The sequence below is a fragment of the Monodon monoceros genome, unplaced genomic scaffold (assembly GCF_005190385.1).
Source record: "Monodon monoceros isolate NGI ecotype Baffin Bay Population unplaced genomic scaffold, NGI_Narwhal_1 Super_Scaffold_13, whole genome shotgun sequence".
Taxonomy (NCBI): Eukaryota; Metazoa; Chordata; class Mammalia; order Artiodactyla; family Monodontidae; genus Monodon; species Monodon monoceros.
In genome coordinates, this window is record NW_021703769.1 from 48,512,418 (window position 1) to 48,528,520 (window position 16,103).

The 16,103-nt window shown below is 54.4% G+C and overlaps 1 protein-coding gene across 3 annotated transcripts in view; it reads right to left on the reverse strand.

The window, feature by feature from the left end:
• AXIN1 (axin 1) overlaps positions 1–16,103 on the reverse strand; it is a 54,597-nt gene that overhangs the window by 10,286 nt on the left and 28,208 nt on the right. For all 3 annotated transcript variants that reach the window (XM_029219722.1, XM_029219721.1, XM_029219723.1), the window contains exons 3-5: positions 10,857–10,997; positions 7,439–7,535; positions 2,684–2,821 (exon numbers count right to left, since the gene is read on the reverse strand). In XM_029219722.1, coding sequence (XP_029075555.1) covers positions 2,684–2,821; positions 7,439–7,535; positions 10,857–10,997 — 376 coding nt within the window. The remainder of the gene's footprint in view (positions 1–2,683; positions 2,822–7,438; positions 7,536–10,856; positions 10,998–16,103) is intronic.

A 16,103-nucleotide genomic window follows, 5' to 3' on the forward strand; every position in this document is an offset into this window, starting at 1 on the left:
AAAAAAAAAAAAAAAAAAAAAAAAAAAAATCTGTAGTGGGACTTCCCTGGAGGTCCAGTGGTTAGAACTTGGCGCTTTCACTGCAGGATCCTGGATTCGAACCCTGGTTGGGGAACTAAGATCCCACAATCTGTGCAGCACAGCCAAAAATAAAAATACTGTAGTTATTCCTCTTAAATAAGGACTCTCACTTATAGCATGATTCATATAGCTTACAAAGTCACACGGAGTAAGAGACTCAAGACCGCACTGCCAGCTGCTGGGCAGGGTGCCACACCCCTGGGGACTGAGGGATGCCTGTGGGAGCAGACCAATCGGAGCAGCCGTGTGCCTGAGAACATGATCCTGAGGCCGGGCACCAATGGCCAACGGTCACTGCAAGTGGCAGCCTGCCTGAGCTTGAGGCCCCGTGCCTGCCGACCAGCTCCTGAACTGGCACTAGACATTCGTTTGGACACTTTCTGTTAAGTCAGAGAACACCGTTCGGTCCAGCCCCTCCCCTGTGAGCTCATGGGCTCCAGGCACAGCCACCAAGCGCCTGTCACGGACGCCACAAAGAGAAAGAGTCTCAGAGTCAGACGTCAGAAAAGCACACTCAATACCTAGAGCTGCAGCTGCCTGTAGGATGTCTCGCCCAGAACGCTGACCTCCCAGGACCACAAGCACACGTAGCCCCTGAGCCAAGACCGAACACTTAACAGAACGATTACGAAAGCTCAAGTCCGCAATGAAAAGGTGGTGGATTCTCGCTTTCTTAAACTTCTTTCATGGAATGTTACACACGTTATGTCCTAAGCACGTTGGTTTTAAGAGCTGTTAACAGCGACGTGCTCGGGGCTGCCTCACAGAGAGGTAGTGCTGTGGAAATGCTGCTGGCCGAGGAAGACACGGCCTCGTCACACGCGTGACCTGGGGCCAAGCTCCTGCTGAAGCACCTGCACTCCACGGGAACTCTGATCTGTGTTTTTTGTGGTTGTTTTTTAACATCTTTATTGGAGTATAACTGCTTTACAATGGTGTGTTAGTTTCTGATTTATAACAAAGTGAATCAGTTATACATATACATATGTTCCCGTATCTCTTCCCTCTTGTGTCTCCCTCCCTCCCACCCTCCCTATCCCACCCCTCTAGGTGGTCACAAAGCACCGAGCTGATCTCCCTGTGCTATGCAGCTGCTTCCCACTAGCTATCTATTTTATGTTTGGTAGTGTATACATGTCCATGCCATTCTCTCACTTTGTCACAGCTTACCCTTCCCCTTCCCCCTGTGTTCGTTTTTTCAGAGCGGGGTCGCAGGAGGCGGAAACCATGCCCCTAACTGTCCCTTCAGCTCCTCCACAGGCCTCACGGCCTGAATGAGAGCAGCTCAGGCAGCGCAACCCCCGACCCCAGCCCTGCCGGCCACTCCCTCCCAAGCAGTGAGACCAAGTCACGGGAGCCGGCAGGGTGGGTGCCTGTCGGGTGACCTCGGGGGCTGCGCGAGGACATCTGGTCAGCTCAGGGGAAGCCCTCAGGCCACACCTTCTCTGCTGTGAGGGCCGTGCCGTTGCCATGCGGGCGGAAGAGGAGAGCGAGGGCCAAGCAGGCTCCCTGAGGCTTCTCGCAGCACAGCCCTGCCCACCAGCGTCTCACTCTCAGGGCTGCCTTCTGGTGCTGTGAGGGGTCCCAGGTTCTGACACGCTACGGGAAACCTGCCTGCTGTCTCCCTACAGGGGAAGATGGGGGAGCCAGGCCCCCTGTTTCAGGGCTGGGCATCACTGGGAGCTCTGGAGCCGGGTGCAGGTGGCAGGAGAGGGGACCTCCAGGTGTGACCACGTGCCAGGCCCCATGTCCACCCTGATGGCAGTGCCTCCAGACTGTTGTACACACGGCCCACCCGGGGAACGCGGAACTGAAACAGCAGGGCCCTCCCAAGGGTTCTGATGGGGTCCAGCGAGGGCTCAGGTCCTGTATATTAAATAGGAAGATCGGGTGGAGAAACAACTCCTTCAGGAAATGTCACATTTTTGAGTTTCAGGTATTGGGCAAAATATCGAGAAGAGAACAGATTTCTGCTCTAAGAGAAAAAGCAAAGGCCCGTGGGACACAGAACTGAGGCCCACAGAGTCCAGGGGGGACTGGGCACAGGGAGGGCGTGTGAGGGGCACGCCTGTCACCAGCACCTCTGCACGGAGGCCCTGAATGTGTGGAAACGAATCTAGTAGAATGACACGCCCAGGGCAACAAAAGCAAGGTATCTCTGGCAGTTATGGGCAGAAAGGTATTAACGCAAATAAATTACAAATATTATGAAACTTCTGAGCCTCCAAAGTTCCATCAAACAAGGCTGCAGGTCAGAAAACAAGACAAAACAGAGCCTGTGTCCAGACCCAAAAGCCACTCTGCACTCGGAAGTGACAAGTGGGAGCCTCCTGCCCCTCCTGCCCATGTGAGGGCATCTCAGCTCCGCGTGGCAGGGAGGGCACTGAGCAGGATGCAGGCCAGGCCTGGGTCCGCGAGCAGGTGTCATGGGAGAGCTGCCCATAAGCCCCCAAGTCGGGGTGGAGCATGATCCAGTGGGGCGGGGAGGTGCTAGGGGGCCCTGGTGGGAGCAGCTCAGGGCCTGAAGGCCCCCTAAACTCTATCGAGTGTGGTCACACACCTCAGTGACCCGGCGTGGCGCCCCGCCATGGGACCCACTCACCATCCGGACACGCTTCAGCCGCTCCTCCAGCTTCTCCTCGGCCTCCCGCGTCCGCTGCACAGCCTCCAGGCGGTGGATGAGCTCTGCGGCAAACTTCTGGGGCTCCACACGGACTTCCTTTGGCATTCGGTACGTGCGCTGCAAGGAGACGCTGCCGGTGAGCCGTACGTGCAGTGTGGAGCTGCTCCGCGCCCGGGTGGCCTGCCACGCCACAGGTGAGGAGAGAACATGGGGCCTGCATTTTATCCAACCCAGAGCTGACCCAGCAGTGAGAACGAGCAGACACCACCACTTCCCACCTCACATGACCCTGGATGGAGACACTGAGCAGGCCGGGAGCTGCGTCCCCAGGACAAAGGCCACCCCGGCGCCCTCAGCCCAGGGGCGCCTACCCAGAGAGCTTCTGGCCTGTCCCAGAGAAGCGCTTCTCGTGACTGCCCAGGCTGGGACCCAGGGCAGCTGGGGCCGTGGCAGAGGCGTGGCAGGAGAGCTGCAGCTGCGAAGACCACTGAGGACAGGACGAGCCCACGGGCCAGAAGGGCTGGCCGCTCCCTGCAGCGCCCGCCCTGCACACAAGGGGGCAGCAGTGCCTGGCACTCAGGTGTGTGTGGACCAGGCTCTGGACTCTGAGGTTGGGATGAGGGACACAAAATACTGGGTACAGGAAAGAGTCAAGGGAGAGGTGGGATGACAGATGGCTCTTCCTTTCAGAGAACATAATTCCGCGATGCAGTTTACAACAATACACTGGATAGCTTTTTCTTTTGTGGGGGTGGGGAGTAGCTAGCTTTAATGTGAAATAATTTCAAATCCAAAACAATTGCAAGAAGAGTACGAAGAACTCCTGTGCACCCTCACCTGGACCCCAGCCCACTGCCACCTGCCACACTTGCTGTAACTTTCTCCCCTAGACACAGACAGGCACACACTTTCCTGAGCCAGCAGAGAACACTCTGCACATGTGACGCCCGCTAACTCCCATACGCTTTAGAATGTATTTAACAAAAACCAAGGACAATCTTGTACCTAGCTACAGGACAATTATAAAAAAAAAAAATCCTGATACAATATTCTTATCTAATCACAGATCTTATTCCAATTTCACCAGTTGTCCCAATAAACGTCCTCTATAGCAAAACATGTTTTAAAAATCTAAGCCACTGAGGTCTAAGTGAGGGAGGGATGGGAGTGGCAGGAGTGCTGCATGAGGAGGCTGGTGAGGGAGAGGGGAGACCCAAGGGAGGGAGGGCCTGGAAGGGCCTGGGGACAGGGTGGCGCACAGGGGCCCTCTCTGACCTCTGGGTGGATAGTGGCTGTGTAGAACCCTGGCCTCCAGACAGAAGCAGGCGAGGCGGGAAGCCGCGGGACAGGGGTGGGAGCCTGGGTGGAGCTGGTGCCCACACAGCCCTCCCACCGGGGGCTCTGGACATGGTCTGGATTTGCACACCCATTCCTTATCTACAAGACAGGAGAACAGTTCCTGGTTCCTCAGAAACATGTAAAATTAGGGAAGAATGTGACATCAAGGGCTCAGAAACAAGCCACTGAGGCTGACGCTGACCACGACAGGCTCGAAGAGGCCTGGACACAGGCCAATGCTTCAGAGGCGGAGAAGCTGGTGCCAAGGGCCAGGCAGTGCCCAACACCAGTCAGAGGTTTGTCCTGGAGCCAAGGAGCCCATGCCCAAGAAGGGCAGTCAGGGTGCCCAGCACTTCTAGAAGGTCCTGAGAGAAGGTGGGCGTGGATGATGAGCCCCAGACAACTGGGTGGTGGGACGGCCAAAAGGCCGGGCCCTGGAAGGAGTCCTCAAGAGCGGGCGTTGGGACAGACCATGGGGACCTGAGGGCAGCCCGGCCCCACCAAGCTGGCTGGTCAGAGGTCAGAGGTAGGAGAGCCGGGGCAGGGAGCACTGAGCCAAGAGTGCTGTGACACTAGCACGACATCCAGATGGTGAGAGCGCACGGTTCTGACCACACAAGAGCAGAAGGAAAAAGTTCTTGACGAGATCCAGCGACTCCATTCTGGAAAACAGCCTCCAAGCTGTGCAGCTGTGACTGCAAAAATAGGAAAGCTGTCAGAAGTTACAATGATTATCAGATTCATGGAAGAACGGTAACCTCTCCAGCTTTGAAGAAATTTAAAAAAAACCACAAAGGAAAATATTTCAAGTAAATAAAAATGTGAAACTTCTGAGGAATCTAAAAGGCCAACAAAGAAAGAAGAGGCTCCTCTCTCAGCCTTAAGGATCTCAGGACCAGACACTTCACATGTGGAGGGCCACAGGCTCCCCCACATGCTGGCACCTCTCTCCCACGACAGTCACCCACATGCGTCCCCTCCACTGGCCTCCCCAAACCCCTGTGCATCTTGCAGCGAGGAGCACTGAACACAGTAGACCCCCCGAGAAATGGCAACTCCCAAAAAAGACATACAACGGCAACAGGAGTCCCAGCTCCCTGGACCCACCTCCGCCCAGCACCCAGCGTCTGGTCCGACAATCAAACAATGTGCACGGGCTCCCGGGGCACCAGCCACAGAAGACATGTCGCTGGCGAACAGAGGCGCGAAGCAGCATTCTCTTCCCGTTGGCGGGGAAGGTGTCCACGTGAGTCGTGGCGGATGAGGCTGAAGTCTCTTCACCTTGAACCTCAAACCACGTCACTGAACAAAACTCGGCTGCACCTTCTGCCCCGAGCACATGGCCAGGCTGAGCACAGCTGCTGACCAGCCCCCGACCAGCCCTCGCCCTGGCAGGGACTGCGCTCCCCGCGTGCAGACAGCCGCACCCCAGGGAGGACTCCCCCGACTGCAGGCCACTCACAGTGTTTCTCCTCTCACCCCATTTACCCGGCACGGCCGTTCTCTTGAATCTGGGCTCAAGGTGCAGGGCCTGGAAACACAGACCCTCAGGATGCAGGACTGCCCGCCAAGGGCCTTCCGGGACCCAAGGGCACCGCTGTTCTGATTCTGGAAGCTGCTCGGGCGGCACGTGGGCTCTGGGCCACCCTGTCCTCTCCGCCCCTCTCAGTGCTGCACGCAGACAACCCGCCCCCGTGCTACTCCGGCTCTTTTTGTAGGTTTTGTCTAACACTTTGCTTAATTTTTCAAATTAAAAAAATTTTATTTTGGAAAAAATCTCAAACTTGCAGACAAGTTGCAAGAACATGAAGAACGTTTTTTCTGGATCTGACAGCAGACGGCGTGCTTCCTACATGCAGGGACTCTCCCACACGAGCACCTCCAGCCCCGACCCGCCTCCCTGGGCTCACCCTGGAGGGTGCGGTGGCCTCAGCTGGGTCCACATGGGATTTTCATGACCCCGTGACCTATGAGAGTTAAAGGGCAGTTCTTGTGCAGGACGGCCCTCGGCTCAGGCTATGTCCTCACAGGGGTAGCTCTGGCGTCCTGTCGCGGACGTAGGAGCCCAGGCAGGTCCTTTCACAAAGCAGCTTTCTCCCCCGGGAGTATGTGGTCTGTGAGGGGACACTGGGGACGATGCTGACACCCTGCTCATCAACGGGCTCGACCCCCCCCCCCCGTCACGTCAGCATCCACGCACGGACCCCACTCCACGGCACTGACTGTGACCCTTTCCGTGTCCCCTCACACCCCTATTTTCCAGGACACAAGATGCTGGGCACCTCTTCTGTGCCCCTGCCCAGCCTGGTCCACAGAGCAGAGAGGACATGTGTGGCCATGGCCTCGGCTCAGGCCCAGGCTGCTCCAGACATGAGCCAGCTCAGCGCTCCCCAGGAGGCTGCCCACAGGCAGGCACACGCATGCGCACATGCGTACATGTACGTGCACACACAGCCCTCATAGCGTCTTCCACTTGTCCCTAAGCAGACACCATCGGTGCCTGGTTCAGGCGCATCTGTGCCAAGGGGTAGCTGGGAGGTGACAAAATGCCCTCTTCTCAACCATATCACTTTTCTTATTTGGAAATTAAAGCATCTACAGAAAAGTGAAAAGACTCTAACCAAGGAATCCTGATGCAGGGCAGGTGTGTGCAACAATCCTGAGATGCATCTGCTCTCCCTGCACAGAAACCGCCAGGAAGACACGAGTCACTGTGGATGCACCAACGCGACAAGACCACATCTTCCCTGCAAGGTCTTTCCCGCTCCAAGTCAACGCGTCCAAACGAGAACAGCTAATCCCTCCCGTCATCAGCAAAGGAACTCTCTGCCCAGCCCCACCCTGCACTGGGCTCTCTGAGGGTCCCCAGTGCCCACGATCAGTGCCCACTATCACCTTGTTATTTTTATCCAAGAGGTGAAGTTGAGGCAGCTTTGAAGTCAGGATGCCCCACAGTTCAGCCACAGGCGGCCGATGCCTTGTTTCATCCCGAACAAAGCAGTGCTCATGGGTGCTCAGGACGGGGGCACTGCCACGCTGTCCCACAGAGCCGCCGGCCGCCAGTCTGGCCAGGCCTGGGCATCGAGCCAGCGACAGGCTCCGAGCGGTTCTCCCACCTCCAGGAGAAGCACCTCACTTAACACGATGGGAAAGGCTGTGAGGAGGGCAGTCCCTGCTCATCTGTACCGACTGTGCAGGCACTACCCCCTCCAGCCACAGGGCGAGAATGCGTGTGACTGTGTGCCGTGCCTGGACCTGAGCTGAGCTCCTCGGAAGCCAGGCCAGTGCCACAGCAGCCTGGTCAGAGTGGAGAGAACAGGTGGGCACGGGTCCAGGAGGGCAGGTGAGCCCCAAACTCGGAGACGGGGAGGGTGAGGGCTGTGCAGACGAACTTACAGGAATGTGAGGTAGAGGCACGCGCCCGTTGACCTGGACGCTCTCCTGCATCTCCCGGCGGTGCTGCTTGCGGATCCTGTAAGGTGGGACTCCATCCCTGTCCAGGAGAAAGAGACAGTCCAGAGTAAGCACAAATAGAATGGCTCAACCAAGTTCAGCTGAGCTGGCTTTATCTAGAGCAGGGCCAGCACAGCCTATTTTTCTGAGGTGTGATGGGCTAAGAATGACTTTTACATTTTTAAAGCAGAGGAGGAACATGGGACAGAGACTATTCGTGATCCTTTATGGAAAATGTGTGCTGACCCCTGCTTTACTGCCCAGGCAGGATATGGTGTGCCTACCTGGAAGGGGTGCTCTAAATGGACTGGAAACATTGGAGGGCTGCAAAATGGGTGGCCAAGACAATCTAGATACCGTTGAAAGAGATTTCCAAGGTTCCTATATTCTGCTTTCTTCCAAGGTAAATTGGTAATGCAGTGTAATCTCTCTGTCAAATGCTCAAATTAGCTTCCTTGATGTAAATTTTAGTTATAAACCCTTTTGAAGATTATGATAAAAATAAAAATTAAATTACATACTGTTGGGACTTCCCTGGTGGTGCAGTGGATAAGACTCCACACTCCCAATGCAGGGGGTCTGGGTTTGATCCCTGGTCAGGGAACTAGATCCCACATGCATGCTGCAACTAACAGTTCACATGCCACAACTAAGGAGACCGTGTGCCGCAACTAAGGAGTCCTGGAGCTGCAATTAAGGAGCCCACCTGTTGCAACTAACACCTGGAGCAACCCAATAAATAAATAAAATTTTTTTTAAATTACATACTGTCTTTAAAATAATGAAGCACTTATTCAAGAGAAGTAGCAGATCCAACACATGGCTCACTGCACACGTACTGTCCCTTAAGAACTCGGCAGCTCTCTCCTGCCATTTGAAAGCTACTCTGGGGAGCACAGTGGCCAACAGGAGCCTTCTCTGGTCCCCGCTTCTGTCTCTGAAGGACTCTGCGGCATGCTGCCACCTCCGACAGCTCGAAGAGATGGCCCTCCCAATCGTCTGCTACTGAAAGACTCTAGCCTCCCAGTTGTCCGGCAGGTGCAGTGAACGTCTGTGCCAGTGATCCTAACCCCTTGCATCCTGCTCAAGCACTGCCCACAGGGCAAGTGCTGCCAGAGCAGTGCTGTTTTCACTGGACACCAGGATGTGAACACGCAGCCATGACAATTCTGATCTCACTGCATCGACTGCTAGAGCGCCTAGCAAAGGCACCAAGCACACAGCACTCGGTGTGTCCTGGTCCCATCCCGGGCAGACACACATCCACAGCTCTGTGGCTTTGTGGGCGGGCAGGGCTGCACCCCAGGCTGGGTGGAAAGGGTGCACTTAGGTTCAGAGCAGGGCAGAGAGAGGCTGTGGTGTACCCAGGTGTCCCTGGCTGTCAGGGTCCCAGGCAGTGCCACAGTGCAGATGGCTCAGCAGTCCAGCAGGGCCAGGCTGCTCCAGGGGACAGGCATCAGCGAAGAGCGTCAAGTACATCTGAACGCCCTCACATATCCCAGGGCTTGTTCAGGTGTCCCAAGCCACCAACTTGTCTGTTTCTCATGTACTCTGACAGGGCACCTAAAATCCATACGCTTCTGAGGATCAGGCACCATCCTCAGAATCTATGCCCGAAGTCAATGGACTAGGAAGCACTTCACCAGGTGGAGGCGACCCTGAGTTGCCATCAGAAATAATTTAGATGAAACACACGATCCTCTTTTTTGCCTCATATACATTCAAATATCTGCCACAATTTTACATCCCTAATTCTCGACTATGCTACACTTCTGAGTCTCAGTGTAAACCAAGATGAAGAGAACATCAGGGAAAAAAATATTTAAAAATGTTTAGATCTTCCCTTTAGCAAACACATGTCCTTTCCTTGGAGAGAATTAAGAGACTAATTGTCATTGCAGTAACTGAGTTTTGGGGAAGAGGAAAACAGATCTCGTGCTGTCAGCTGCTCCCGGGGGTCTGAAGGGCTGCAGTTCGTTGGAACCCTTTTATGTGATACTTCATATTCACGGAAGGTAGTGTTTGAAACCCCAGTAATTTCAACTAAGTTGTTAAAAACATGTCAACATTTTATATTAAAGATTCAAGACAAAGGAGAAGGTAATGATGAATGAGAAATGCCCCACAGAGGCTCAATCTGACGGGATGACACCTCCACCATGTGGTCACCAAAGGGGAAGAGAAAGGGCACCAGGTGCACACAGCACGGGGCTACAGGAACCTGCTCAGGGACCCGTCCCATCAGCGGCCTGACCCCCCATCCCATCCAGCAGCCTGCCCCATCCCGTCCAGCGGGATGCAGCGTGGAAAGCAGCGCAAAGACACAGGCAGTACAAAGCGTATACCGAGAAGACGGCCCACAGAGCAAGACCTCAACGTGGAAAGGCCTGCTCACCTACAAAGACGAGCTCGGCAGCCTTTTCCTCTTTATTTAGACCTATCTGACCTCTAGACCCTAGCCAGGGCGGGGGCAGAGTCCCCATGACCCGCTGAGAGCAGCCAGGGCCACAACCCCACATGCTCTCGTGGGGACAGGACACCTGCAGATGCGGCCACGGGCCCACACCTGCTGGCTTCACAGCCAAAGGATGCCTCCTGCCCTGGGCCTGGGCCCGGCCAGAACCTTCCCCTCGGTGGTGGCCAGATGGCAAACGGCGTACGACCGAAAGCTGGGCGAGCCTGACACTCATGGGTGGTGGATTCAGGGCCCCACGTGACCCAAGCAGGCAGATAGGCAACACCCTGATGTGACATGGGCATGGTCTGACACAATCAAACTTCTGACGCACGCCTGGGTCCCCAAAGTCACCTGCTGAACCAAAGAGAAAGGTATCAGAAACAAGCACTTCCCCCCAAGGGAGGGTTTTCCCTGGAGAGGACGATGAAGGAAGCTGTCACCATCAAGTGACACAGAGGCTCAATGTGGCTCCTGTGGCCCCTGGTGGCCACCCCTGAGCTGTCGGGCAGAACAGAACCACACTGAGGGGACGACAAGCACGGCTGAGCAGGTGAGACAGCTTCCAGATTAAAGGAGCGTGAGCGCAGAGCAGGATGGACTGGAGACGCCCTCGGGGACGGCCCGCCTTGGCCGCGCCTCCGACGTGAACACCAGAGAGACCCAGAACCTGGGGCGCCAGCCCAGGCAGCTCTGAGGCTTTCCCTCTTCCAAAGGTTCCAGCAGCCTTGGCCTGGAGGGAAGCAACTACAACAAACCTTGGCTCCAGTTTGCTTGCGGATTTCTAGCGACACTCCCTGCAATGCGGATGCACTGACACCCCACTGGGGAGGGCCCCAAAACAGCTTCTGGGGAGACGGCCCTGGCTGCCCCTTAGGGGCTGCTCTCCCAGGCAGGGGCACTTACACGCTGCTGTCGGTGAGGGACAGGCTGTCAGCATCGCTGGACAGGCTCTGCTGCTCACTGTCGTTGGCGCTGGTGGCTGGGGCGAGGGCATAGCCAGAGTTGACGTAGTAGGGGTTGACAGGCTCCCGCCAGGATCCATACCTGCCAACAAAGAGGCACGTTAGCAGCTGCCAGAAAACGTCCTCATGCATTTATCCACATTTTCATAATCATCTGATATCCCAATATGTCAACTGCAGATGCAAACAATTCAGAAGACGGAGCAGAAAGGGCTGGCGTCTCCACCCTGCCTCCCACCCCGCTGTCCTTCCCAGGGAGATGGGCATCTCCCACATCTTCCCTCCACATGAGGCAGACGTGTAAGTGAACACACGGAGCGTTATTTGGGTTGGCATTTTTATGCACGTAACTGGAAACGGGGCACGGCTGCTCTGCTCTCCCTGCTCCTACAGAGCGCTGCCCGCAGACTCGCTAATCAGGCGCAAAGCCACCCGACCCTGTGGGCACAGCCGTAGCACCGGTGCCACGGCCCCCTCAAGAGGATCACGGAGTGGGCCAGGACTCCCATGCACTGAGAACTGCCACAGGACGGATGAGGGGGATGGTGGGTGAAGGGACCTGTGGGTTTAACAGTGGCTGTCTCGATGCCCCACCGGCCACTTCTTCCCAGGAGCAGTCCAGCACTCCCTGGGTGGGACCCAACACCACTTGTCACGTGAATAGCCAGAAACTGACACCTGGGTTTAGTCTGCATTTCCCTGGTTGGTGGTCAGGCTGGAGGTTTGGGTGTCACTTAAATTCCCTCCTCTTTACCTGTTTATACCTCTGTCCATTTTCTATTAGACTGTTTATGAGTTTCTTAGTGATCTACAGATGCCTTTAAATGTTCTTACTATTAACCTCTGGTTATATACGGGAAAAAATTTTCTCCCTAAATGTCACTTTTTAACATTGTTTATGTTGATCTTGATATTACAAAAGTTTTTTATTTCTGTGAAATCAGATTTACCAATCTTTCCCTTTATAGATTTTTCTGTATCTTACATAGGCCAGCTTTCCTCATTCAAAGATTACAAATATATTCTTCTGTTTTTCCTCAAATGCTTCAATCGTTGTTTTTTTAAAATTTAGGTCTCTGCCTGAAATATGTATGTGTAAAACCTACCTACTCCCTTGTATCAAAATGGAGAGCCAGCCGTTAGCATTAAGTACTGCACAATCCACCTTGTTCTGAATACTTTCACACCTAACTCCCTGAACACATGCATCGGTTTCTGGAGTCTACTCTGCTCTGCTCATCCCACGACGGCCCTACCGGCCCTTCGCTGCTGCTCCCCACACTGCCTCCTCTTCCCAGAGCCTCCCTGGAAGCAACGCTGGTCAGTCCCTGCGGGCTGCCGAGGGCTACGACGTGCTGGAGGCCCATCGAGCCCGTGCAAACGCCCCTGGCTCCAGCCTCGCTCTGGTCAGGGCGCTCGTGAACAGCAGCTGCACTGACTCCAGGGACATGGTAGGAGTCACCTCGTCCCTTGGACTTGTGTCCTCGATGCGGGAGGAGAAGGGACCACAACACTTCTAAATTGACAGAGCCCTGTGTGGATGCCCACCACCGGAAGAACAGAACTTCTGGAAGCCCTGGTTTGTGCTGTGCACACACTCAGGAAAAGGCACCTTTCCATCTTGGACACCTGTCATGCAGCACACGTGGGCCAGGCCGGGCAGCGCAGCTGGAGAGGAGCGGCCCACCTCCCCAGGGGCCACAAGCACAAACAGTGCAGCCATGGCACCCCACCTGTTCTGCCACTGAGGCCACAGTAGTGGATGGTGATGTGGCACACAACTCTCCTGCCAGCTCAGGATCAGGTGCTCATCATCCCCACACCACAGGGGGACACTGCAGAGGGTCAGTCACCACGCACCACGGTCCTTCTGACCCACCCACGGCAGCCTGAGGGCATCCCTGGAGCCCACTAACATGTTCTGGCCAAATGAGGGCAGCATCAGCGTCACAGAGGCTTATGGGAAGGGATGGGGACACGTTCACAGATGGGGACCCGCACGCACCTGGTCCTACGTTTACGCTGACACGGAGCAGACGTCTGCAACGTCACGCTCTTTCTCAGGGACACTGCTATTCCTCTGGTTCTTTAAAAACAAAACCGCCAGTGCTGTCACCGTTACCAGCCACTGTACTGGAACTCAGATCACAGGGAGCGCTAAGCTGCTCTTCAGTGTCCCCGTCACGTCGTGGCCAGCACCCCGCACACCCATGAGGGCAGGACCAAGCCTGCGACGCCAACGCACCAGGGCCGTCTGCTCCCTCCTGACAGGTCCCAGGCACGTCTTTCACGCGTATAGAAAAACCAGCTTTGAGGCGATAAGCAGGAAAAAACATGGATCCTTTCCACGGCCTCCAGTACAGAGCAAACCCCACTATGTACACAGCTCCCAGTCCAGAACAAAGGGAAGCAAAGGGCTGTCGAGAGAGAACAGAAAGGAGGTAGACCAGCGAGGTGCTGACGGTGGACAGGAAGGCTGGCTCTCAGGACAGAGGCGCTGCAGGCTGCCGCGCGACAGAGGAAGTTCTGGGAAATGTCACTCGGGGGACGCTGGGCTGCTCCCCACAAGACGGCCAGGAATCAGAACCCAGATGTGGCATCCAGGGAAACCTCCAAGCTCTCTGTAGTTTCCAGTCCTCGGAATAAAAGCCCGCCGGGGACCGTCCGGCCTCCCTGTCGCCTGCTCTCTGGGGTTGCTGCTGGCAGGATTTTGCTTTCCATCCTTTCACACTCAACCCTCCTAGATCCTTTTATTTTGTGTGTCCTTTGTAAGCAGCTAGCCTTTTCAAGTTCCAGTTTGACCATTTTTCCTTTTAATTGCTTCCTTTGGTCCTGTTGCATTCAGTGTGGTTACAGAGAGTGGATCCACCGTCTCATTGTTTGCTTTCTGTTTGTCACAGCTGTTCTATCTTCTTTTGTTCTTTCTTGCCTTCTTTTGGAATATTTTTTATTTTCCATCTCCTCCCTCTAACAAAGTAAGCCTTTTACTATTCTTTCAGTGGTTCCTTTAGAGATTATAATAGGTACCCTTGATGCATCAAGGTCCAATTAACTGCATTTTACCTGTTCCCAGGCAACACATGGTCAGAATTAACTCCACTAGGGACAGTCCAATGGTTAAGACTCCGAGCTTCCACTGCAGGGGGCATGGGTTTGATCCCTGGTCAGGGGACTAAGATCCCGGCATGCCCCCCAAACATAATTAACTCCACTCACCTCCACACACACTCATGTGCTGTTGTTATCCTGGACTTTAATTCAGTGTAATGTCTTAAATCCCACAAGACATCATCAGTATTATTTTATCCCACCAGCAGTCACCTAGAGTTACCCACATACTTGCCCTTTCCCTCCTGCATTGGGTGTTTCCACCTGAGAGCATTTTCTTTCTGCCTGAAGAACACCCTTAAGTATGTCCTTTAGTAAAGGGGCTGCGGCTGACAACTTGGTGTTTGTTGGTCTGAAACTGTCTTAATTTCCCCTTTATTCCTGAAGGGTATTTTTACTGGGTTGGAATTCTGGTTGGTAATCATTTTCTGTTTCTAGGGAACTTTGTAAGCTTTTGGTGGGAATGTAAAATGGTACAGTCTCTGTGGAACACAGTGTGGCAGCTCCTAAAAATTAAAAGAGTCACTATATGATTCAGCAATTTCCCTTCTTTGCATATAGCCAAAGGAATTGAAAGCAGGGTCTTAAGAGACGTCTGTACACCCAGGCACTTTGAAATGTCACTCCTCATCATCGACCTCTCCACCTCCCGCAGCTCCTGGGAAGGTGAGGTGGTGCCGGCCCCACCCACCCGCCCTGTTGCTGCCCCCCCTGCCACACCCGCCCCAGGCAGGCTCTCCTCCAGGCCCAGCGCGTGAGGCCAGAGTGCCACATCAACCCACACTTGGGATGCACAGCGGACAGACACGCCACAGACCAAAAACAGCAGGCAGCGCAACCCTGACATGGAGGTCGAGCTCGGACCCCGTCCACTGTCCCAGGAGTGGCCTCTAGAGCTATTCCTATGTTCCAAGATGCAGGCCACAGCCACACACTGACTGTCGTGTCTTCAGCCGCCTTCAACCTGGCTCCTAGTCCACCTCCTTCCCGAAGTGACACTCTCAAGAGCCTGGGCCAGTCGTTCCACAGAATGTCTCATGTGAGATCTGCATCTAACATTTCTGGCAGAACGTCACAGAAGCGATGTTGTATCACCTCAAGGAAAACCATGGGACTTCCCTGGTGGCGCAGTGGTTGAGAATCTGCCTGCCAATGCAGGGGACACGGGTTCGATTCCTGGTCCAGGAAGATCCCACATGCCGCGGAGCAACTAAGCCCTTGTGCCACAACTACTGAAGACTGTGCGCCTAGAGCTCGTGCTCTGCAACGAGAAGCCACCACAATGAAAAGCCCGCGCACTGCAACAAAGAGTAGCCCCCGCTCGCTGCAACTAGAGAAAGCCCGTACGCAGCAATGAAGACCCAACGCAGCCAAAAATAAAAATAAATAAAATAAAATAAATTTATAAGAAAAGAAAAAAAGAAAAACACCATGCCAGTTGGTCCCAATATTGGTGGCAAACCCAGTGCCTGCCAAGTGTTTCCACTCTAAATTTATTACTTTTCCTTTGTAATTAAGAGGTAATTTGTGGCGGAGATACTTTGAGATTATATACAAATCCTGTTCACACCCATCACTTGATCTGTATTTATCAGCTGGCATCCTATGTACCCGAGCGGATTTTTATTTTATCCAGTAGATTATAATCCATTCCTTCCAGCTCTGCTCTTCCCAGAGCCCAGAGTCTGTCTGAGAACACTCCCCCACTCCCAGCCCCAGCCCTGACAGATTTCCACCAAGGAGGTATCCGTAAACCTCCTTACCACCTGGATCCCCAAGGCTTCCTCCTCCGCATTTTTTATCACATTGTCTTGTATTCTTGAGTGCCTGATTATTTTTCATTCAGTACCTGGTTATTCTGGATGGAAAGCCAGACCCTGTGTGAAAATCTTTCTAAACTGGCCACCTGGGATGATGCTTTCTTCCCTAGAGCGTATGCATTTTACCCTGGCCTGTGGCTGGTGCACTAGGAATCCAGCCACCTTAATCCAAAGTCAGGAACTGAGAGAGTACGGGCTGGGCTGCAGGCTCTCAGAGGGTGGGGGGGGGATCCCGACCCACGTGTGGGGCACCTTCCTCC